Here is a 26298-nt window from a genome sequence, read left to right as displayed (position 1 = left end):
GATGTATGGATGCGAGAGTTGGACTGTGAAGAAGGCTGACCGCCGAAGAATTGACGCGTTTGAATTATGGTGCTGGCGAAGACTCTTGAGAGTTCCTTGGACGCACAGAAGATCAAATCAGTCGATATTGTCGACCATAAATCCTGACGGCTCATTGGAGGGTCAAATTCTAAAGTTAAAGCTCAGCTACTTTGGTCATCTGATGAGAAGAGAGGAGGCGCTGGAGAAAGATTTGATGTTGGTTGAGGGTAGGGGTAGGCAGCGAACGCGATGGTTAGATGGCATCCTTGAGGCGCTGCAGATGAAGTTATGTGATGTTAGGAAGATAGTGAGACACCGTAAAGCGTGGCGTCATATGGTCCATAGGGTAACGAAGAGTCGGGCCCGACTGAACGGCTGAACTGAACTGAACTGAAGAAATATTATCCTAAATACAGGCAGAGATTGTGGACAGATGATTAACCAAGGGCTTGCGCTGAGAAACAAGAGCAAGATACAACAACCCAGATTCTCCGCCTTCGCCTGATCGACGGGCCACGGAAAAGAGCGTGCGAATCGGACGAATGACGTAATGCGTGGTCTAGGCCAAGGTATGTCAGTCAGACAGACTAACCAATGGAATACCTTTCCTACGTTGACGTCACAATAGATGCTCGGATGGCAGCATATAGTATGAGGTTTGGCTTTCTGAAAAAAAAAAGTAACAGGGCTTTGACTTGAGCACTGCTTCTCCTCGAGTGCACACGGCTATAAAATTTTGCAAAGGCCCCGGTGGCCGACGAAACTTGGTGCCTCATCAAAGCACTGGGGTTGCTTGTTTAATATTACCCGACCCTAGTCACTGGGCTTATAAGGTTGGTGTCAAGAAATTCCACTAGGCAGCTGCATGGTTGATAGCAGTCTCAGTAATGGAGACATTTAGTATATCGCGTACTAGCTAACCACCGTCAGTGTACATGTGCACATTGCCTTGAGGGTGTCAGATGGCGCCACATGCCACCACCGAAACCATAGGTAGCGGTTTCGGTGGTGGCATGCACTGCGTGAAATATCACTACTTACTGATCGCGATTAAAGGAATGCCGCAATGACCGTTTGCCTTATATTTGGCATTTCCAAAAGTCGGCGATTTAAGGCTTCATCCATCATGAATTCTTATGAAAAGTCTGATCTTTCATGCCGGGAAACGGCATTATCTTTATGTCTATTCAATGGCATTTTATGTTGCTCAGTCGCTGACACAAGACATAAATAACACAGAAGGTCGGCTTTGTTTACTAGGAATACATGACGTAGAAATAAGCGATAGTCAATTGATCACTCACTTGGACAGGTTCTAAAGGAAGACGTGAGTCATTTTATTTTCAACAACAAATTCAGAAAGCTACGCGCATAGGAATGATTATTCCCACATCCCAGCATGATTATTGTCAGATCACCTTTTCGTCTCTGCTTCTGCGAGAACAGCCAGCAGCGGCAACCACCTTGGCGCAGGTAGCGCGGGCTTCCAGGGCAAAGAAGTTCACATAGACCGTAAGACGCGGAGTTACTAGAATTGATCAATGTCTCGGCGCTCGCATCGTAGGTAGCGGGCGACTTCTGAAGTGAGCGAGAAACAACCAGACTTTGTTTAGCCACAGCGCCAAGAGCGCACGCTTTCTAAATTACAAACATATATATTGCTATTCCTGAAGGTCGGGCAGGTGTAAATCTTAAACCGAGTGTCTGTCTGCAATAGTTAAGTAACTTCAATTAGCATAATTTGCCTGTTTTCTAACGTCCGCTAGCGGTGGTATAATTTAGGGAAAGAAGCGTTGTCTTCACTTTATAAGCCTATGAAACACTTCGTGAACCGTTTCTACAATGCGTTCCAAATGTACTGCGTTACTCTCGAATTTAAGTAAGCACAGCTCTTAGAGTCATCCAGTATAGAGGCATAACCATATAACGATATCAGCGCATGAGTGAGCATGTTCTACTCGCCTTATTCTGGTTAAGCCGCCCGCGCAGCGGCTTGTGGGGCTACGCAGGTTCGTGGAAGATGTCCAGGAGGCTACATAAAAAAGTTGATTGTTTACGTATCAGCCTTTAAAGAGCGTAATGAACTTTATAGCAGTTTTCACCTCTACCTTTCAGGAATTTTAAGGAAGCCTCGGATGACGTCATAAAACATACAAATACATATAGCTAATGAGCCAGCTCTGACATTTATATGGGATTCAACAACTCATCTAAAGCTGAAAAGCAGTCTGCTAAGTTTCTGCTCGCCTCCGCCTCCCTTGGTGCACTCTAAAATGAGACAGGTGGCTGGTAAAAGCAATGCTCAGGCATAATTGACATTTTTTCGTGTTACGAACTTGAAAATGGCTATTATAGTGATGAATAGTATTGTGTTTCTTCTCTTGCTCTGAAAGTTGCTTACGAATACTCCTCATGCAGGGGCTAAGTGTGCTCTCGCGAAGGCTCGCAATGCGACCGTTAGCGTGTGCTCTGGGTACTTTAATGATTAGTGTAGTTTCAGCCGCTAGCAAAGACCTTGATCGAGATTTATTGGAAACGGCATTTGAATTTATTCCTGACGCTTGGCAGGTACGTGCTCTTGTCTAGTTTTTTTTTTCTTTTTTTTTTTGCCAGAGAGAAAATTTGTATTTTATCACTATGGCAATGCAAGGACCGAACGAAGAGTAACATTTAGCAGCATAAACCGCTTCTTTTTCGTGAGCGACAGTGTCAATGTTATTGAGTAGGTGGAATACCATTCGTACTAAACAAATAAAATATGTTTTTTATCGTAGGCTTTTGAAGGGATTGGCACTTTTGTGAGAAAAAGCTTACCACATTAGAGACAACAAAAAAAAACCTAGCGAGGGAATCATGCATGTGCTTTTGTTCGTATTTGCTCATCTTCTATTCGTGTTTGTTTTTGTTTTGCAACTAGCGACGTATTTGGAAGTATCGCTGACATCATTATAGACTATAAACACATGTCGAAGAGAAGGCACTTTCCAGCGATTTGTGTCTCTGCATTTTAAGATCAACATAGGTCTTTGTATCTAAATATTTTGTCTTCCTTAGAGGTGCTAATTTACTTTGAACAGAACAACGTGGATTGCTGAATTACACATACAGTACGCTCTGCCGATTTGTGGATAGCTCGTTTAGCCGATTCAGTTAAGCCCACCAGGCTGCCCGGTCTAAGCAGCAGTTGTGAGAGGACAAACATTTTCATTGCCACTCGTACTAAAGTGTGTGAACGATGAGCACGCATGACACTTAATACCTTACAGTCGGGTGGAACACGATGTGGAGTCGACGCAGTGTGGCTACCCATAAAGTTTCGCAATACGCAAGTCACAGTTGCAATAATTTGGGTTCTGAAGCACAAAAGTGCTTACTCATACGAGGACACAAGACATTTTTGTTGCTAGCTATGACAGCTTTCTTTACATTTAGAACTTCTGTATGACCGCTTCATCATAACCACTCCAGGTAACTGTATATTCGGGTTGCGTCACTAAAATTGAAGTAACGAAACGAAAATGCAAAGGTCTCTTCGGTGACAACCTTCCTCGTGCATTTCTTTGCATAAGAAGAAAACCAAACATTAAAAACCATGCATACATTACTACAGAAGGGTAATCTAGGCGTAGCACGGATAAAGTCGAAAATTATTTGCTGATCACGCTCGCACTCAACTTGGAATCACGGCTGCACCTCGCTAGAGCTATACCAAATTTTACACCTCTGTGTTTAACGGCGCATGACGGGAGATGGAGAATGATAGGGAAGGGAGGGGAAGCCTGTTAATGTATCAACAAGAGGAAAGGGTGATAAGTATGCGCTTATTTGTAAATTTAACGCTTTTGTGCGCAGCACCGCTCCTTAACACTCATGCATTGATGCGCCTAAACGGCCGATGACAAACTTTACAGCGTAGCTCTAGCTTCGGACGTGAAACTTTGCCTGTATGGTCTCTATGCGTCCCGCCGAGCGTGAAAGCTTCGATGGAGACGCGCGCGGTGACCGCAGCGTGCACCACTGGATTGTATTGCAGATATTTGGTGCCATTTCTGGTCGACATATACTGGATCTCGCCGAAGCGTTGTCGTCTCATTCGCGCGTTTCAATTTGACGTTCCGGAGCGGCCTACGTCAGCCGTTCAGAATCCCGCGGGTGACAGCCCTGTTATGTCCATGTAAAGTTTCCCTGTCTATATCCATATTGCCTCTCAAGCGCACAACTATGCTATCGTAGACTGCCTTCCTGTGAAGTCGTATCCATGTTACTGGCAGCGCAGCGACCCAGAGCATATAGCGTCACAGCTCCTAGATGCCCGTCCCCTATGGTGTGCACGCGTGTTGAATGTGTAAGCGGTCTAGCAGGCGGCGCCCAGGAGCCGTCTGCGAAAACCGCGTATGTTGGTTCACGAGTTGGGCTTCCGGTAACTGCTGGTAGAAATTTAGCATCCCCAACGCCTTCAGTTTGACATTAGAGGTAGCCACCACGAGGCCCGACGCTGACTTTTGTCGCCTTCCTGACAGAGGAATGAATGTCGATGGGCTATCATTGCGGGCCCCCAATTCAACGCGAGTAGAGAAAGCTGAAATAGCTCTCGCTACTGCGAATGTGGAATCGAAGAATGCTATCATAGACCCTCTCCAGGCCTGTGAAAATCAAAACGTTTTCAGCGAGCCTAGCGCGAGCGCTCCTGCCCGCACCACTGCCAGTTTCTTCGTTTTCTTCGTCCGCAGCGCTACCTGCGGCCACAGAGTGACCATCTCGATCGTGGACAAAGAGGTTCTCCGCCGTGATACCACGCGATTAGGCTGATGCGTTAGTAACTGCTTCGCAGGCGCTTGGCTGCTCAGTCTCGCTATGTATGAGGTGCATGCCGGTCTGAGTGCGTCAACGCTTCAGCGCCGGTGTTAGGCTGAGTCTGATCATCCAGACAATACAGCTTGCCGAGAAGCAGCTGTGAAGAGAAACCGTGATTGGCTCGAGGTAGAGACCGAAGAAGAGCGAGAAGTTCGCATAGAGAAGAAACGCCAGTATGCCGCCAAACTTAACAGAGCTTACGCTCGGATAACTAGGTTTAACCGCCATAAACCCCCACAATATTTTTTCTTGATTTTTATACGAAGAGGCTGCAATTGGTTTCAGGAAATAGTCTTCAAGAAAAACTATTTACACTCAGTGCTTAGCGTTTTTACTGACCAAATGACATCCGCATCACACAAGAATGAAACAATTAGGTCAGCTATTAGCTATCTACTTTGCGAAATAAAGCAGTGGATCTTTAATTTCGAAACGGCTTGTGCTAATTTCATCGTTGTACACCGGTTGTCCAAAACAAAGTATATCAGACCCATTCCTGCCACCAGTTTTCTGAATTTCTTGATTGTTTTTCAGCTCATTAATAGCACCGAACTGAAATTCCACTTAATGTTCGTGTCCAAAGTTTTCAAGAATGGAGAATATAGCTGCCTTACAACAATCAAAACCGAAAACGTGGAAGGAAATCCATGGCAGAAGACCCTCGTGTACAGTACATTCCCTGACAGCAGAACAATGTAAGTACAAAGCATGTTTCCTCATGGTTAGGCCTGTATAACTATTTTTTTCTTGATCGAAATAATAATTTAACAAATGAAACACAAAGCAAGAAGTAAATTTCATTGAAACTTCTTCTAAAATATTGGTTGAAAAAAACTGACGGATATCATTAGATAAGGAGCAGAGGAGAGGCCAAATTATATTTTACAAAAAGGGAGAGCAAAGCACAGCGATGCCTCTGCGCTGTAACGCGATGGTGACCCTGCAGAAGGACGCATCTGGACGGGTGAACCAACGCACTCTACTGGAACCAACTGACGTCTCAAAAATTAAATACAAAAGTGCTCTGACGCGACCGTCATTACACGTATTCGTTGCAACAGCTGTGAAAAGGCGGTCCCTAACTTGTAAATTTCAAGTAAAATGAATAACGTCGTGCTTTTAAGACGTAAGCTTTCGAAGAATAGCGACCTGCTCGGCTGTCTACACGAGCCCACTGTGCTTGTCGTGAATCTAAAGCTTCCAGGAACTTAGCGTATAACCTGTATGTTTTCTTCTTGCTGTAGCTTCAACATATTCTAAAGTACAGAGCTAGACGCTGACTAGCCAGCCATTTAAGCTTCATAAAAAAGAAGAAAAAACCCTTGGATTCTTAGGTTTAACCTAAATAATATTTATTATCATTTGATGTTTAGTAAAATGGCACACTAGGGGATTACAAGCAGGGTTTGCCGGAATTTTGAAGACGAACAACACAGAGAATTTACCCTTACAAGAGGTTTGACATGATATTATCTTGCGATGTGAGTAGCTATGGCATTGTGACAATATATTTTAACGCTATAACGACTCGCACTAATGTTCCGAGGATTCTATACATGCTCTTATCACCATTATTTATTCTGTTCTAAAATGACAATCCATATGGCAAAATCCTAACGTGTTAGAATACATAATTCATTTAGGCTTTTCTTCTTAATTAAAGGCATGGAGCAATCATGATAAAAAAGCATCAATTTGGTTGCATTTTCATAACTTACTTTTGTAGATTATTTTTCTAAATATGTTGCACAATTTGGACGTGCTACATCAACCGCACAGATACGGTTGGACTACTAAACTAAGCTGCGAGAGAAATCATCATCATCATCATCATCAGCCTGATTATACCCACTGCAGGGCGAAGGCCTCTCCCATATTTCTCCACTTAACCCGGTTCTGTGCTAGCTGCATCCACTTGACCCCTGCGAACTTCTTAATCTCATCAGCCCACCCAACTTTCTGCCTCCCCCTGCTGAGGGTAACAAACTGGATTCCAAGGGAAGGAAAGCGAGAGAAATGGCACCGAACTATTATTTCGAAAGTTACAACCGAATACAACTCAAGAGGCGGCAAAAGTCCGATAAATAAGGCCTTCCAGCAAAATAGTTATAAGATTCCTATCACGCCCCCCCCCCCCCCCCCCCCTCTCAACGCATCTGCCAATAATCTGCGAAGTCACGCGACCAGGTACTAGTCTGTGACCATGACTTGATTGAGGTTAGCGTGGGCAACTAAAAAAAAATAACAATAACGTTGCTCAGCCTGCACCATCATAGGAACAACGGGCTTACCAATATAAAATAAAATATGGACAAAACAGAAAATTTTGCATTGCAAAAAGAAAAAACAAATAAAAAAAAACTAACTCTTGTTTAGCTTGGAGTTACGCTTAGGCTTGCCTTGAAATCCCGGCTTTTGAGCATAGTTTACTCTAGGGTTTCAGCTTCCTTTATGCCATAAAGGACAGTTTTGACCACTAATGTACAATGAGGCGAAAGCGTCTGTTGCGCGGTGGTCTTAAGGCCTCTACTACGCTACCTCTCTCTCTCTATTTTCACTCGCACCTATCTCCTTTTCCTTACGAATCGGTTAAGGTGTCCGCGAAAAGCTGACAGATACTGCTCCTTTTCTTCCCTCTAAACCAATTTGAAATGCCGCTGATGCCTGCTGCACTGAGTCTGCTTCTATGTGCTGTGTGGTGTGCCGTTCGTTCGAAAGCACCAAATGAATGGCGCTGCACGGACGCCTGGATCGAACGCCTGGTGGGAAATGAATGAATGAATGAATGAATGAATGAATGAATGAATGAATGAATGAATGAATGAATGAATGAATGAATGAATGAATGAAAACTTTATTTTCACTGATAAGAAGCCTTTCATCTCCCGCCCCCGGCACTCTGGTCGGGGGGCGGGTCAGAAGGACCCGGGCTGAAGTCAGGTGCGGCTACAAGAACTCTTCACGGCCTCAGCCGCCAGGCGGGTCGCGTGCCGCTGAATATTGGGATCTCCGCAGCCAATCGTCCCAGGCTTCTCTACTGTCAATGTTAATGCCGGGGCCTGGGGAGTCGGCGCATTCCAATATTATATGATCCAATATGCGTTTTTGGCCGCAGGTTTTACATTTTGAATCTTCTTTCTCCCCGGCCTGTGTTAAGAAAACACACACCGGGCATTAGTAGTTACCGGCTTCTAATCGCCCCCAGATGCGTGTTTCATTTTTAGTGATAGGCCGATCTGGGGGAGGAGGGGAGAGGGGGGTAGACTTTTTGATCAAGTTTGTAAGATCCAGTGATCTCATTATATGGAATAACGCAATCTTTGATTCCCTTGCATTCGAGATGTTCTACCGCTGCCCAGTAGGCGGTAGATATCTTGGGCCAGCAGGTGGGCAACTTCGTTGCCAGGGACAGACCCGTGTGCTGGTATCCACATTGTGGATATGGTTCTAGTAATGGGATTTTTGAGAAGAATCTTTTTGGTCTTTTCTGAAATCCGTCCTTTTTCAAAATTCCAAACAGCTGTTTTGCTGTCGCTGATTGTAGTTTTGGCCTGTGTGCCAGTGCGTGCTAGCGCTATTGCAACCTCTTCAGCTGTGCTAATGTCACGGGTGCGTGTTGAGGCCGCGATTTTAGGCACACCGTCTCTATTTAATACTGCTGAGACAGCTGCTCCTTGTCGTCCGTATGATGCGTCTATATAGGCAACTTCCTCGACTGCTTTGTGTTTCATTTCTTTAGCGATGGCTTTGGCTCTGTGCTCTCTCAATTCTTTGTTGCAGTCTGGGTGCATGTTTTGAGGTAAGGGTAGTACCAGTATGTGTTTTCTTATGTTGGGCGGTATAGACGTTTTCGTCTGTGGGCCTCTGTTAACTTTGCCTGGTGACGTCATCACCAGTCGTGACGCAATTACCGGATGTGACGGCATACGCCATCGCTTCTGGTTATTAGACATGACCATATGTGACGTAATGGTGTCGTCACATCCAGTCGTGGCGTCATAGTAGATGACGTGACCATGTGATGACATAATAGCCAGTCATTGTCATTACTCATGACTAGTGACTAGTTAGTCATTATTGAGCACTGCGGCGCCGCCAGCTGTCTTACTATCATCCTCACACTATAGAAAGAAAATTAAGATGCCTACGCACGCATAAAGCGCCACGCCCGGAATCATGAGTGGCGCATTTTAATTATCACTCCAATTATGACCTGGCGAACTTATATATTGTTACGTACTTTGTACGCGATGTTACGTACTTTGTACGCACGGGGGGTTTATTTACAGGGATCGGTACAAAGAGGACTGCGGCGAAGCGTACAAACGTTCATCTGCCCTTGCTCTTTCTTCTTCTTCACCGATCTACCCGACCACTCTTTTTCATCTTCCGTCGACGTTCTACGAAGGCGCGTGACATTTCCCTCCTCGCAGACGGAGCCCGTCGAGCGAGTTACAGAGATCCTCTGGAATTAAATCGCTTGAGGCGGGCTACATGCACCACCTGCGACTGCCGTGACCGTCGGCCATTCGCCGTTATGCGTGCTATGACGTGATTCAGGTCATTGATGCGTTCTAACAGAACAAACGGTCCGGTGTAGTGTGAAAGCAGTTTTTGACAAAGACCACGCTTACGGAGAGGTGTCCACAACCACACATAGTCACCAAGAGCATAGGAAACTTGTTGGTGTCGGGCGTCGTAGCGGTTCTTAGAACGTTCTTGTGAAGATAAAATTCGAACTCTGGCCAGCTGGCGGGCTTCTTCAGCTCTGCAGAGTGTGGTAGCAAGAGAAGGTTCGTCATGAATGAAAAATGGCAGTATGGTGTCGAGGGCACAGCGAGGCGTGCGAGCATAGAGAAGGTAGAAGGGATTGTAGCCTGTTGTCTCATGTTGCGCTGTGTTATATGCATGCGTAAGGAACGGTAGAACGCCATCCCAGTCCTTATGGTCTGCAGCGACGTACATAGCCAACATGGTGGTAAGCGTCCTATTAGTTCGTTCTACCACACCGTTCGCTTGGGGATGATATGGCGTGGAGTGGCGAAAACTGCAGGCGCTGAGGCGAAGAAGTTCTTCGACAATGTCCGTTGTGAACTGGCGTCCACGGTCACTAATGATGACTGCAGGAGGGCCGTGCCGAAGAATGACGAGTCGAAGTAAGAAATTTGATACTTCAGACGCAGTAGCGGATGGTATCGCGGCTGTCTCACAGTAGCGGGTTAAATAATCAACGCACACAAGAATCCATCGGTTTCCTTTAGAGGACCGTGGAAAAGGTCCAAGAAGGTCAATGCCAACTTGCTCAAACGGGGCTGTTGGAAGTGTGACTGGCTGCAGTTTTCCATGTGGGCTTGAAGTCGACAGCTTAAAGCGCTGACATTGCACACAGCTGGCTACATATCGCTTGATCGTTGAACGCATCTTCGGCCAGTAAAATCGCTGCTGTGTGCGGTGGAGTGTTCGGGCCACTCCCAGGTGACCAGACGTTGCGTCATCATGCGTCATTTCTAGAACTGTGATACGTAGGCTTTCCGGAACGACAAGAAGCATACGTGCTCCCCCAGAGGCGAAATTTTTCTTGTAAAGATCTCCTTCGCGAATGCTAAATGTGTTCTTCATAGGATCGTTGGCGGAATCAAACAGTGAAGTTAATGTTTTGTCTTTGCGTTGCTCGGTTCGGAAAACTCGGAGATCGGGGAGGGTTTGTGCAATTGGAGCCGAATATTCATCGAAATTGTCTGAGTCATTATCAGTCGTTTGAAGCGGCAAACGCGAAAGACAGTCAGCATCTAAGTGTTTATGGCCGCTTATATGCACCACAGTAAAATTAAACTCTTGTAGGCGTAAAGCCCATCGAGCGAGCCGCCCACAGGGGTCACGAAGACTCACGAGCCAGCAAAGGGAATGGTCGTCGGTCACAATCGTGAAAGCATTCCCGTACAGATAAGAACCGAAAGCGCTGTACAGCGAAAACAACGGCTAGACATTCTAGCTCCGTAACCGTGTAATTTCTTTCACATTTACTCAACGAGCGGCTGGCATACGCTATCACGTGCTGATCGCGTCCATGGCGTTGTATAAGTACAGCGCCGATACCGATACCACTTGCGTCAGTGTGTACTTCAATTGGAGCTGATGGGCAGAAGTGGCGGAGGATTGGCCCCGAGGTCAAAAGAAACTTCAGATGACGGAAGGCTGAGTCACAATCGCTGGTCCAATTGAATGGTGTATCTTTATGCAGTAGACTCGTAAGTGGGTAAGCGATGTCTGCAAACCTTGGTATAAAGCGTCGAAAGTACGAGCATAGCCCCAAAGAACTCTGCAGCTCTTTTACTGATTTGGGCACAGTAAAACTTTTGACGGCTTCAATTTTCTTGGGATCTGGTCGAACACCTTCTTTGTCAACTAAGTGACCGAGGACAATTGTTTCACGATCGCCAAAATGGCATTTCTTTGCATTCAGTACAAGACCAGCTCGTTCCATGCAATTAAGTACAATATCCAGACGGCTGTTATGCTCACTAAATGTTTTGCCAAAAATTACTACGTCGTCCAAATAACATAAACAAATTTGCCACTTTAGTCCACGTAGAGTTGTATCCATGAACCGCTCGAATGTGGCCGGTGCATTACATAATCCAAAAGGCATAACGTTAAATTCGTAAAGTCCGTCTGGTGTTACGAATGCCGTTTTTTCTTTATCTGCAATGTGCATGGGGATTTGCCAGTAACCGGATCTCAAGTCAATAGAGGAAAAGTATGAAGCTGAGTGCAGACAGTCAATTGCGTCATCTATACGTGGAAGCGGGTAGACATCTTTCTTCGTGAGTGAATTTAAACGGCGGTAGTCAACACAAAACCTCTATGTGCCATCTTTCTTTTTAACAAGGATAACTGGAGCTGCCCAAGGACTACAGGACTCTCGAATAATGCCGCGCTTTAGCATGTCTTGAACTTGCTCATCTATTACCTTACGTTCAGTTGCTGAGACTCGATAGGGCTTCTGACGTATTGGAGGGGCGGATCCTGTGTTGATCGTGTGATGAATACGACTGGTAGGCAGTGGCATTGAGTCATCCTTGGCAAATTCGAACACTGTCACGTGTTTCAGTAGTAGTTCCACTAGAATACGACGCTCAATTGTAGAAAGAGACTTACTAATCATAGCCGTAACTTGGGTCTCCATGCCTAGTCGCACCTGCTGCTCAGTGACAGAGCTGTTTAACGCCGCGACGGAACCGGATATGCCTTCCTCGAAACGGGCGAGTTTTAGGCCCGAGGCAACACAGTTGGCTCTTCGGAGTGGTTCACTGTCCATAGCTCAGTGCGGCCTTTAGTCACGGGAATGACGCAACGAGGTACAAGGATACTCTAAGAGCAGGTGAATCTCGTAGGTTGTACTATAGCCTCAAAAGATTCGCACTGGTTCCGAATAGAGAAAACCCGCACGAATGCTGCAGATAATGCTGGCACAATTGTGTCTTCTTCCACAGCAAATGCTCCAAATTCAGGTGTCGAGTCATCCACAAGAACCGAAAGTAGTGAAGGATTCAAAGCAATCTCTCCCGTACCACAGTCTAAAGTTGCACCACACTCTTGCAGGAAATCAATCCCAAGAATCACATCATGCGTAGACCGAGGCAGTACTGCAAATTCTACTCTAAACTTGAGGCCGCCAATAACAACATCCGAAGCACACACACCAAGAGGAACTAAAGGTTCACCACCGACACCACGGAATAACACTGCACGGTCACCACTGAACATTACTTTTCTACCTAAATGGTTCTTAAAACTCTAACTCATAACAGATACTGTAGCACCAGTGTCCACAAGAGCCATTGTTTTCACACCATCAACAAACATTTCCAATTTGTTCTTTAACATAAACACGGGCAGAGGTATGGACGTCATCGACTCGCCGGCGGCCTCACCTCCATCGGCCGCACCCCCTAGTTTCCCGGAGGCGGAGGGGTAGAACGACGTCGAGGGGAAGGGGACCTGTGCGGGCGCTGGGGTGGCGGCGTCACACTACGATCAGATGCAGGAGATGAATTCCGCAAATGTGTCGAATGGTGTGAGTCCCCAGTAGGCATAGTCGGGGATCGTTGTTGTTCGGTGTGCAGCCGTCCGTGAATGTTCGCGTGGGGTCAATCTTGTACAGTTGGAAAACGACGGCGGCAGTATCTAGCGATATGCCCCGCAATGCCACACCTGTAGCACACAGGTTGAGGGCGCCAGCGATCAGCATAAGAGTCCTCACTAACAAAGTCGCGACGTTGGTTGTAGCGAGGCTCTCGCTGCTGACGAACCACATTTTCAGAGTAGGCGGGCCTCTTTTCCATCGGCTAGGGGTCATAACGTTGAGTGTAGCTGCGCTGATCGTCCATATGCGAAGCGCCTCTAGGTTGAACCCACGGAGTGGACAGGGCGGCAACATTTGCCTGCGGTGCACAACTCTGCCGCACATATTCTTCACTACAGATGGCGTCCCTAGATCTTGACAATTCCTCGCGTACAATCTCTCGTATCATATCAGCCATGGAAACTGAAGGACAGGCTTCAACACTGGCTACAGAGAAGACATTGGCCAGTCTTCCGAATTTAGGTGTAATTCGTCGCAGCTTGAGAGCCTCAAATGTTCTACAATGCTTTATAACATCAGCGGTGGTCCTCAGGTTCTCTTTGCTAATAAGAAAATTATAAACGTCTTCCGCTATTGCTTTCAGGAGATGACTGACTTTGTCTTCTTCAAGCATAGTGGGGTTGACGAGTCTGCATAGCTTTACGATGGCTTCGATATATGCAGTACAAGTTTCTCCGGGTACTTGTGCCCGGTGAAACAAAGTTTGTTCAGCGCGCTTCTTCTTTGCAGGTTCATCTCCAAAATTTTTCTTGATTTCGCTGGTAAAGATAGCCCATGTACTTAATGAATCCTCGTGATTATCGAATCAGTCGAAAGCAGTGGCGGCAAGGAAGAACACCACATTAGCCAGCTTAGTAGCGGCGGTCCAGTGATTGTATTTACTCACTCTTTCATAGTGCTTCAACCACTCATCAACGTCCTCCTCAGGTTTTCCGGAAAAAGTACGCGGCTCTCGATAATGGGGCCAGTTGTTCGCCGTGGATGATCTTGGCTGCTCGGTACTGCCGTCTTCAGCCATGTCTGATGGCATTGGTGGTAGGCCAGCAAGTCTACGGCTTCTTCGGTAGATGAAACGCTCCGTGGTCGCTACCCAAGCACCTCTCACCAAGATGTTACGTACTTTGTACGCGATGTTACGTACTTTGTACGCACGGGGGGTTTATTTACAGGGATCGGTACAAAGAGGACTGCGGCGAAGCGTACAAACGTTCCTCTGCCCTTGCTCTTTCTTCTTCTTCTTCACCGATCTACCCGACCGCTCTTTTTCATCTTCCGTCGACGTTCTACGAAGGCGCGTGACAATATATATATATATATATATATATATATATATATATATATATATATATATATATATATATATATATATATATATATATATATATATATATATATATATTCTAATTATGTACATTTAGCAATAAGAGAAAAATTCCCGGGCGTGGCGCAGTTGGTAAAGCGCTCGGCTGGGACTCCGAGGGATGGAAGTTAGATTACCGGTGGAGAAGGTTTTTGTTTTTGTTAAGACCAGTCCAGCGATGCCTCCAGCTGTGGCGTTTGCTAGGCAACGGCTCAAGCTCAGTGCGACCTCGGCCAAGGTGCGACCACGACGAAAGAGCGATCACGGCGAAGAGGTGAAGCGGCTGGCGTAGTGTAGCTCTCGCTACAGAACTCCGAGATCCCTGCAAAATATACACTGGAGAAGAGGAGGGTAAACTTGATTTTCTTCGACAATATGTAGTAAAATATTGTGGGGTTATAGCCCCATCAAGTGGCCATGAGGTGACGCTCGGCGACTTCTAAGGCTCTTAATTGTCACGACCCGGATTTGTGTGTCCGTGTGGTAGCTGAGCAACGCGGCCTCCCACTGGTCTTGATTCGAGAGCTGCAAACATATATATTCTGGGAGGACAAGGCCAAAGTATGTGTGAGAAAGTGGCGTTTTGGAAACATAGCATACAGGATGAGGAGTAAACCCCAGAATATATGCGAGCATATGTTCGGGAAATTGTTTGGAGTTGCCTCTACACAACGTCTTGGGGTTTCATATGGGAAATATTCGCAGGGGGATAGATAAGTCTACCTAAGCGGAAGAGCATGATCATGTCATGAAACGTAACCATACAATCTCCCGCCGTCCACAGAACGGGTGACGCGACAGCCCGATCGACGAATCCTCGGGCGTAATTGTAGGCCGCCTCGTTTCCTGAATGGGATGAGTGTGCTGGGACCCAGATCAATTGAATCTAGCGGAGATGGAAATTGGCGGAATGGAGGAGAGAGAGCACGACGGGTGAGACCCGGCCTTTGGCGAAGTTACGAATTACTTATTTGGAATCCCTGAACATGGTCTCGGCAGAGGTGGAGGCAATAGCCAAGGCTATGGCCGCCTTCTCGGCCTCTTCAGATGAGCAGACAGGGATGGAGCACGCAACTTGCGGCCATTCACAGTGGTTTATTACCGCAAGCGGAAAAACATCGCGGTCGGAGTATTCAGCTGCGTCGACATAGACTGCTGTCCGATCAGTCGAATATTTTTTTGTGCAAGGACTTTGCCTTGGCCTTGCGGCGAGCGATATATTTTGCCTCAACCAAAGCAGAACCTTCTCCACGAATATATACGCCAGGCGCATCCGCAGGGTAGGTATTAAATTTAGCCATGTAGTGGTCTGTTAGTTTTTAATGCATTAGAAGTTAGTTGAACGTTCTGCTGCAGTGAAAGCGTGAAATGTCCTTTTTGTATATTTGTTAGGCTGATAAGTGACCCAGAGGGACCTAGGAAAAAGGCACCTTATAAAAGCTGCGTGTACTTCACGACTGTCATATGCAGCGTGCGAGTGTCAAATGCTAAAACATAGAGTGAAATAAGTGCTATGTTCTCCCGCGTGATATCCGTCATCACACTATATACATTTTTTTCTCTCTTACTTTATTTAGATGCCGCTCATGCGCTTTTGGGGCTTGCAGTAGCATAGCCGTGTTTCGTTGTTCGCAATAAAACATTTTCTCCGCGATATATAAATTTTATTCTTTAGAATAAGTTTTAGGAATGTCAGTATTATGAACATGCTGTCACTGCACGAAAAACGCTCCTAAGCGATGACACATCTCTTATCTCTGTAAGCCTAATGCGTGACTTTTCTTCTAGGACTATTTCCCGGTCCCTACTGGAAGTTAAAAAAACCAGGAACTGCTATGTCTACGACGACGCATTTATGATCAGCAACTCTGGAGGTACTGTGCTGAGTTCAAAACATATCCACTCTTATTATAGGCCAAGCAACCAAGATTTTCGCAAATTTGACTATTTCTATTATTGTACAGACTTTTAGCGGTAGGTAGACGTGCTTCTCACTACTTATATTAGCACTATAACGCTTGAAGCTTGTCTCAAGAAGACTCTTGGGTGCTAAGTGTTCCACTCTGTTTAAGCATAAATTCAAAATACAATCAATTAGGCTAATGTTCTCTTTACATTCAAAATACAGATACCACTGCAGTAGGCCAGACGAAAGCTAGTATAGTTGAAAATAAAATTAAAACGATAGTTCGGAGTTAACAACAATTGTAAAAGGCAGGAATTGTTCACAGAAACATTGAGCTGGCTCCAGAAATGTTTCCGTACCGTAACTGGCGAACTTTGTCTATGTCTACTTTCAGGTAAACAAGAAACTAGAGGGAGATTCAAAGTCATATACGCTGATATTGAGACCTGCATATTACTGAAGTCACCGTATTTAGGTAATGTAAACCAATATTTTCTCTGAGTGAAAAAAAAAAAAAAAAAAGGAATGCCGGAATGCCAGAAAGCACCTAAGCACTGCCTGCTTGCACCAAAGCTGGTGAAAATTCAGCTACACCAATTGCGTTACCATGAAGACTTCGCATATTTCTATTACAGATAAGGAGTCATGCTTTCGCTGTTCGCGAATGTTCTCCCAAATTTACCACTGTATACCATGAAGTCAAACCCAATACTAAATACAGTTTGCGCTGATCTGCAATACGTCATCCGTTTCTAGTGGGAAATGTTTCGTCAAAAAAAGTTCCACAGCCTTTAGGTGTACCCTTTCGACTTATACAACACAGCTTCAAAACTTAATTTCGAAGCAATATATTCCTTGGTCTCATGTCAAAAGGGGAACGTTCACTCCTGAGCCTGCCTACTTTTCTTTTATTCACAAAATAATAATAATATAGGGAACAGGAGAACATAAAATGCCCGCAGTATGAGCACATAGCAAGTAGCTAAGCCAGAAATTGTTTTACCAATAGGGGTCTAGTGGTGAAGGTGCAGATGTTTATTCTTTTAAAGCATCATGGCTACTCCAAGACAAAGCTAGGAATAAACAAGGAAGCTTAGTGGGAGATGGAACAATCCTAATATGACTACAGCTACATCTAATAGCGAAATTTGGAAAACAAAATTTAGCAGTGATTTGGCTTGACTATATATGCCCGGATATACATGCAGAAGCACTATTTAGAACTTTTTTAGTTAAGAGCTTCTTTGTTTAGCCTCGATTTCTACATTTAGCTATGTATTTACAGCTGCTTAGGCTTTTTTTAGAAGAAGAGGGGATGAATAAAGTCGTTAGTACAATTTTGCTACAAGGAATGAGGCTACGACACCGAAAACATAACGAAAAATGTGACATCTTGGCATAAGAAGAAACCGGCTACCAAAGGACGCAGTTGTATAACAGAGTGGGCAGCGAAGCTGACTTCTTTGCCTCGATTGGATTCGAAGCACACTGGTAGCGATATTTTATTTTTTTTTCTTACAGTAAATGTCTTACTCCTCTTATACTGAAAAAAAAAAAAAAAAAAAAAAAAACCTTCGACTTCACATGTAGCTCTCGGGTTACGGTCGGGAAATAAATAATGAGCCAACCTAAGGACGCAAAAGCTACGAGATCATGTTATCGTTAAAGAGACCCATCCAGAATATACTTCACAGCCCTTTGAGTCAATGCTGTGAACGTCGTTTAGCTATATATACACAACACTGGCAGGCCTATATGTGCTCTGCCGGTGTAGCGCAGTAGTTACGGCGCTCGAATACTGTGCCCAAAGACGCGGGATGAGTTCAGGCCTCGGCCACCTCTTTTCGATGGAGAAGCAAGGCGCCCGTGCGACGTCAATGGCCGTTAAAGACCTTCATGTGGTCCAAATTCCCGTAGTCCTCGACTACGGCATCTCTCATAGCCTGAGTAGCTTAAAGACGTCACCCCCCCCCCCCCCCCCGCCAAATAATAAAAAAAAAAACAGACCTATATGTGGCGGTAGTTTTCCCGGTATTTGTATAAAACTTGTGATGCAATCTTTCATCGTACATCGTTCTGAATATATAGCATATAATTTTTCGTTTAATAGAGCATGTTTAAGTTAATTATGTTGGATGATTGCTCTCGAAAAGAATTCGAACCCACGACATTTTGAGTAATAGGCCTTCCCTGAGTTTCGTGTCAAAATAATTATCCAATGATTTGCCGTACAGCTTTCCAAGTAACGTAATATGATTCTCGTTCCATTTAGCAACTATTTGCTGGTCAAGATGGGGGCTACCTCCCGCTAAGGATTTCAACCGATGTCATATGTACTTCCGACTGTATGTCCTTTCAAATCGAGCTTTCGACATTACATCTCCCAGACGCCGCGTTGTGCATGGCTGTTTACATCCAACACGCACGCACGCACGCACGCACGCACGCACGCACGCACACACACACACACACACACACACACACACACACACACACACACACACACACACACACACACACACACACACACACACACACACGTTAGCTCTAAGGAGGCTTCCAAGCCACAGCGATGAAATACAGGATGGCAGTGCTGCTCCTTTTAAAACTTGCAGAAATTCAGTGAGACTCATGGTACACATGCGCATGAATGTTTGCTTGTACAGCATCTTCCATTCTGAAGACATTGCAAGGAAGTGACATACAGACAAGAAAGGACTACTCGCTTCATGGTAGTTTATTGTGATATGGCAATTTTCTTTTAGCAATCCATAAACCATCAGTGCACAGCCATATCATCCGCCAATCACTTTTCAGAGGTAAGCAGATAGGAAAACGCTATTTATACAAAGGAACTCGGGGTACGAATGCCAGCCTTCGGGTCCCCCTACTTCACTCAAGTGTTCATATCCCTAAGGTTAATAACACTGACAGCCCGGCCGATGGCGATGGTGTGCAGTGTCGTGTCCTCCAATCGCAGCAGTCTCCCAGTCATTTTAAGTACTCTAGGCCCCTCGAGGAAGGATCCGCAAGGCATTAGGGAAAAGATGGAGAGGGAAGAGGAAATAGGTTCAATTGGCGTGAGGTATAGGCTGGAGTGGGGAAAGAGGAATTGTAGTGGCATAAGGGTTGAGGTAAGGGTGTGTGTTTGCAGTCTGCGCCACAGTGTTACGCGTTTATCGCCTAGGGAGGGATGGGGTGAAAGGAATACAGCTTGCGCGAGGCTCCGCAGGGCTGCATCAGCTTACTAAATGATTGCATGCACTCCAAGTTCTTGATGTTTCGAGGCTGTGAAGCAGCAAGGGAGGGGGGAGGGGGTGCAAAGGTCCCATTGTATTCAACTCATATCTGAACTTTCCGATGAAAGGAGCTGCCCGAGTTGCCAGCTCATTCCAGTTCGATCATACAATCCAGTTCAGTGACATCACGCAGCCCTTCGACGTATCAGAGTACGGTAATGTAACCGGTCAGCTATACAACCTGCCGTGGTCATGCTCCGTTTTTTCGGAGCAGCTGGCTTCATACAGGTTGGGATTGGAAGTGCGAAATGGCACCAGTGTTTGTCAAACTACTGCTTGCCATGTTTTGACGCTTGGATGCTTCGAACGATAGACGTCACCACCGACGGGCGAGCAATTTTCTCTGCATAGCGGTACTGACCCTCCCACGTTAAATGCCAGTCAGAGGCATGCTTGTGATTTATCAAGCCTGACAGGATTTAAATGGTCGACGCTGAAGCCGCCACACAGTTGTTTCGACATGGGGGCACTAACTCTCCCATGTTAAAAAAAAGTCACATTTCAAATATAGCGAAAATGTCTTATCTAGTATAATGGACATGACAGCATTATTATTTATAACAAGCCAGACAACAGCAAGAATAATCAAAGGAATCCTGTAGGCGTTAATACAGACAACTTGTTAGTTTATGGCTGGCAGAGACGGAGAGGTCGCATATATTATGATAAAATGGTTGGTCTCTACATCACCTGATAAAACTCATAAAAAAAAAAAACAGCGCAAGAAACGGGGACACAGGCACACAAAACGAAACGACGAGCGCTGTGCTCAGGTCCCCTGATGTGGTCGTAATTAAAGCGGTTATTAGTACAAAACATGCTGGAATAAATAAGCTGTGGTAACAATAAAAAGAAAACGAGTAATGAAAACATATATCAATAACAGGTAGCATAAACTAGTTATTCAGACGCACTCGCGTATGGATGCGAAGCGTAATTGTATGAAGATATACGCGATGCAGTTTATCCTTAGGCTCCACCACTGAGTGATTGTGACGAAAACGTATATGCAGTGTGAGAGAGAGAGTGAAGCTTTCCATGAAATAGTCAGAATTTTAGCCTGTATGTTTATCACTCCAGGATGTTGCTATAGATATAGCTTATATGATTGCAAAAATGTACAGAAACCAGAAGAGTAAAAAAAGGAACAAATGAACAGAAGTATAGATAAAAATTGATTTTGAATATTCTTTTTCAAGCCGAAATACAAGTATATTTCCGTTTCTCACTCATATCAAAAGGGCAAAGAAACTTGAAAAAGCAATTAAATTGAAGGCGTTGTAAGTTAAGGGCTGGGGAAGGGGTGGTAGGGAGCATTTTAGTGTCACTGGTACTAGCTATGTTATGTCCCTCTAGTCTAAGCAGGTAAGACGTTTTCCACACGTGACAATCATTTAAACATTACAGTAATGTGCTTAAGTCTGCTTACATGCAGATATACTAAATAAATACGGGTTACAAGCCTAGTTTTGTTGTCAGTTCCGCGTTTCGTTTCTTTCTACTGGCCGTTACCTAATTGCCGCTCCTAATGGTCAAATTCTGTTGAAATCAAACTTTGGGGTCAAGAAATAAGATTATGGAAGTGGCTTACTCAAATTTGGAAGTCATTATTGAGTTAGCCAAACTCAAATAATTTAGACACAATTTTTTTTCATTCATACGAGGTCAAATTTTAGCGGTCGACGCGGCAAAAGTTTGTGTATCATGCATCTAAATTTTCAAGTACCATAAAGGAGGCCATACACTAATTAGGTTACACTAATTTCTGTCAAATTTGGTCGAGTTCGAAATTCGGAGATATTGAGGAGCGAAGTTTGGGGCAGCTCCATCAGAATACGTATGTCGCCTAGGATACGTAGGTCATAGTCGAATTAAGTTGACGTCAATTTCGGTCATGTTCTGACGAGGTAAAAGTTTCAGGGTAAGCCATCCCAATTTCGAGGTTGCCACTGAATTGGCCATGGGAGACGTTTTTTATATATCCATTTTGATGCAATTCTGGTTACGATAAATTTTGAGGTCCAAACATCAATTATGGGGCGTACCTCATCCAAATTTGGAGGTCACCATCAAGTTGGTCATAGTCTAATCAGATTGAATATCAAATTTGGTAGCACTAGATTACTTAATCACATAACAGATTATTGACAGATCGTGCAGACACGATCTGGACGCAGGCTCTGCCGGCACAACTTGCCTAATCGCTCCGCTCCCGCCACCCATGAGCCAATAAAAGCATTGACCTTAAAAAAATATGCTCCGCAGTTTCAAATGCGCCATAGTTAGCAGTGGGCGGATTAATGACTTTTTGAAACCGTACGAAAAGCTGTATAGATAAAAGCAATGTTCAGACTATCTAGAAGAAGATGTAGACAGTATAGTGGACTTGAATTTGGGAGCCTAAGAGCGGAATTTAGGCAGGAGCAAATACGTGTGGTAAGGTCTGTCAGCGAAATTTTTGGCCATGAAAGCGCAGCTTTTTCTCAAATACCGCGTTAAACTTTGTTGGAATAAGCACGAATACCCTGCCCCCATTTTAACGGCTGCGCGTAATTTAATTAACACACCAGATTACGCACGCTGTTAGAGAAGGCCACGAGGAGAGGGCACACTGGCCACACCCCCACCATCTCCCTGCCGCGGGCTTCCCTCTTTCCTTCCGGCTAACATGGAGACCTTCTCTCCACAGTCCGAGACAAGCGCGTCTCGCGATTTTCTCGGGCTCTTCGGCGGTTGAGCGCGCACGCGCGCTTCATGATTTCCGCTGGGGAGACCGCCGATGTCACCGAGTCACCCGGTTTCCGTGCGCATCTACCGCAACGGGCTGTGAGCGCGAAGCCACGCAGGTTAGCAGAACACTCCTCTTACCTATTTGCGTGTACTTTCCATCTTGATTGGTTCCTACTTCACCCCGTACACGACCGGGACGTTTCCTTGCCACGGCGGTAGCATTTGAGTGCTGTTGATGTGCCGTGAATAATTACTGGGGCATAATGAAGTTTGTTCGAATACGTAACCTGGTGTTTGTCCCCGCCGGCCGGAACCCGCCGCAGTGGCGACTTCTCACACCGTGGGTTGCAGGTCAGCTCTGTTTGTTAGGGCTGCACGCCGGGGCTAGAAGGCGACTGTAGCGTCTAGGGAGTTAGTACCTGTTACCACGGGACAGCTATAAAAAACTGTGTTCTTTTCAGGTCAATGGCCATTTAAGATCAGGAATGTATCCTGCAGATTTGTTGTACATGCAAGGTATTCGATGAAAGCCTGCCGTTAATTTTTGAAGTAGGCTTTATGACGACATCTTTTGGTTTGGTTTATTTATAGGGCTTAACGTCCCTAAGCGACTCAGGCTATGAGAGAGGCCGTAGTGGAGGGCTCCGAAAATTTCGGCTGCCGGGAGCTCTCTAGCCTGCGCTGCCGTCGTACAGCGCACGGGCGCCTTGCTTTTCACCTGCCTTAAAAAGCGACCGCCGAGACCAGGATTCGATCCCGCATCCTTGGGCACAGTAATAGAGCGCTCTAACCACTGCGCCACCTCGGCTGGGTGAAGACGCCTTTTGCAGCACAATATGCATGTGTTGGCGGAGAGCCGGACAAAGTTATCAATATTAACTAGTAAATGAGTTTCTGATAAATTGATATAATTATGTTTATGACCACAGAGGCACATAGTTAGATTAGATAGGTGTTGCTGGTCGTTAGCAATTACCACAACAATGTACTTTCGGAAACCACATTTTCCTCAGCGCTTGGTCAACAAATTGCAGCTATCTCTCGTCAACCCACGCCCCCTTCGAAAATTGTGAGCTCGAACCTACTTGAAGCAAAGCTCAAGCTTCGCCAATCACTGGCGCAGCCCTGCTTGTGAGAACACAAAAGGTCACGTGGCACAGGTGCCATTACCTGACGGCGCTGGGGATTTGCTTACTACGCGATGATTTCGAAAGCGGGTGTCTTTGGAACGAAAGCCAGACTTTTTTGATCGGGAGCACCGATGCATACCGTGTTTCCAAAATTCTAAAAACTGATATGGCTATTTCTAGTTTCTGGCTATAAGTACCCTATTAGAACAAGGCACCATATGTAATTATTAAAAAAAATGAGAGAAATCGGCTCACTCATTCACTAGGTAACTTCATTGCCATTGTCCGATGTCCGCCACAACGGGTACTTTTAATGCTGCAGGAGCCTATCCATGCACCTTAAGAGTGTATATATATATAGTGAACACTCTCAAGGTTCTTATCAGTTCAGTTCAGTTCAGCCGTTCAGTCGTGTCCGACTCTTCGTGACCCTATAGACCATGTCACGCCACGCTTTCCGGTCTCTCACTATCTTCCTAACATCACAAGGTTCGTATACAGACAACATAAATACCCAAGCAAGTAGCAGGGGGGACAGCGGCCGATGTAGCTCAGTTGGAAGAGCACCGGACGCGATATTCGGAGGTCGTGGGTTCGGTTCCCACCATCGGCACGTTGTTTTTTCTTCTACTTTGTGTTTAATTATCTTCCCCTAAACAAGATTACATTACTAATTTCTTTGATTATCCAAGTAAACATTAAAAAAAAGGACATAAAGTAACATCCCCTACGCTTTCCTTGGCCTCGCCGACTGTTGGCTTCTTTCCTTCATGTATTATAACGAGCACCCTCATTTCCCCTTAATTGATCTGCTTGTAGCTTACGGGGGTCTCGGTTCTGGCAGTCTTGAAGCCATAGGTAGCCTAAGAGGGTTCTAGCACAGCTTTCGCCCTCGCTCTTGATCACGTTCTACGTGACGCTGGCGGTAACAAAGGACGTTCTACGTCCGCCGCTATGGTTGAGGGTGGCGCTGGTGAACACTCTCAAGGTTCGTATACAGACAACATAAATACCCAAGCAAGTAGCAGGGGGAACAGCGGCCGATGTAGCTCAGTTGGAAGAGCACCGGACGCGATATTCGGAGGTCGTGGGTTCGGCTCCCACCATCGGCACGTTGTTTTTTCTGCTACTTTGTGTTTAATTATCTTCAACTAAACAAGATTACATTACTAATTTCTTTGATTATACAAGTAAACATTAAAAAAAGGACATAAAGTAACATCCCCTACGCTTTCCTTGGCTTCTTTCCTTCACATATATATATATATATATATATATATATATATATATATATATATATATATATATATAGGCAAAAACGGTTTCCCCTCGCTTGATGGTGGTGCGAACGGCATGGGTTGGCTTCGTGATGAACCGCGCGGAACTTTGCGACCAAGGTTTGCAGGGCTGAGCTCTCGACATCCTTAAATGTGTCACCTCCGACGCTTTACAGATAAAAAATGAATTCAGAGAATAACAGATGCTGCAATAAATACAAAGGCACCAAATTACATAACATTTCAGCTCACTCTGTGCTAACTCTACAGACTTCAACGGGACTCCCTCGAACGTCGGTCTGAATTCTGAAGCACTTTTTTCAAACCTACGGCTCCTAGCAAGCACTGATTCTATGCGACCGGCCCGCAATGTTGCAGTCAACAAACGCCCCTGTCAGACCTTCGACGAGGCTCCCCGAACTTACGGCTCCCCGAACTTACGGCTCCGATCCAACACTGGTCCTATGCGATCGGCCACACTGTTGCCGTCCATCAGGAAAAAAAAATCAAATCAAATTCATTTAACAACAAATGGGCGGTCGCACACATCTGCTGTTGACGATTGTAGTACGATGTCTAAGGGATGCAAACGATGCCAACAAATTACTCAAACCTAATCGAAGAAAAGTAAATCAGTCGTTATAAACGACGTTCATGAATTTTATCCTCACGGATTAGTGTTAAGTGATGATGTGCTTTAAATATTCGACGTTAGCTCAAAGTTTACAATCAGACACTTATTTCAATATTTTTATTTTTTTTGCTGGACGAGAATCTTGTTCATGTGTGTCTTCGTTGCAGTGGCCCATGCTAGTATATTACAGCAGTGAATGCGTAAAACGAATTAAGAATAGTAAATTCCTATGTAATTTTTATCATCTACGGGGAGCAACGTGTAACAGCGTGAGATTACATCAGAACCAGCAGAAAGAGTCTTAGAATTATAGGTTATATGAGCATCTCATTGAGGGCTTAAGAAGAAAGGTATACACCAAGAACCTCAATTACGATAATTATTTCTGTGTAGTGGCTTTGAAGAATGAGTGGATACCGCGAACGAACTACTTTATTGCTAACTCAAAATATATTTGGCTTGGATTTAATTGGGCCTACCTAGATTTGATTCACTGTGGTTCTTGCTGAGAGTATAGTTAAGGACATTTTATTATATCTTAATAAAAGTTGGCTGATTTTATTCCCGGAAATAAGCAGGGTACTGTCATCAACTCCACAAATTAATCTGTGATATCATCAGCAGAGATCACAAATTAAATTGTAAAGTTGATGTTGGCATCATCACTGATATATGTATTGAATAAAAGGAGAGTCTAAATACTTCCTTGTGGAACGCCACATGCTATTGGGAGGAGAGCTGACAGTTCGTTCCGAACGCATACCACTGGTGCCTAATTTCCTAGTAAGAGTGGAATAGAGCCAAGGCGCTTCAACGCATTTCAGTAGAAATAAGCGTGTCAAGGAAAATAATTAGTTGATGAAGTGAAGTTCCTTACTGAAATCGATCAATATTCCTACTGTCAGTAACTTATTATTAACACTTTCTAAAATATTTTCCTT

The 26298-nt window shown here is 45.0% G+C and overlaps 1 protein-coding gene across 2 annotated transcripts in view; it reads left to right on the top strand.

The window, feature by feature from the left end:
- Positions 1-1239: 1239 nt before the first annotated feature.
- Positions 1240-26298, top strand: part of LOC146198791 (uncharacterized) — a 30198-nt gene continuing 5139 nt past the window's right edge. Inside the window, exons 1-4 of one of the 2 annotated variants that reach the window (XM_084592653.1) lie at positions 1240-1348; positions 5410-5570; positions 16170-16255; positions 16682-16762. In XM_084592653.1, the coding sequence (XP_084448779.1) occupies positions 5443-5570; positions 16170-16255; positions 16682-16762 (295 nt within the window). In that variant the 5' untranslated portion in view covers positions 1240-1348; positions 5410-5442. Of the gene's footprint in view, positions 1349-2379; positions 2590-5409; positions 5571-16169; positions 16256-16681; positions 16763-26298 lie in introns of those variants that run through there. The other variant, XM_084592652.1, reaches the window with a different exon arrangement.

This window comes from Amblyomma maculatum, chromosome 2 (assembly GCF_055883805.1).
Source record: "Amblyomma maculatum isolate TAMU_Amacu chromosome 2, ASM5588380v1, whole genome shotgun sequence".
Classification (NCBI taxonomy): Eukaryota; Metazoa; Arthropoda; class Arachnida; order Ixodida; family Ixodidae; genus Amblyomma; species Amblyomma maculatum.
Note: the sequence above shows the minus strand (reverse complement) of the source record. Positions and strands in the feature narration are given on the sequence as shown.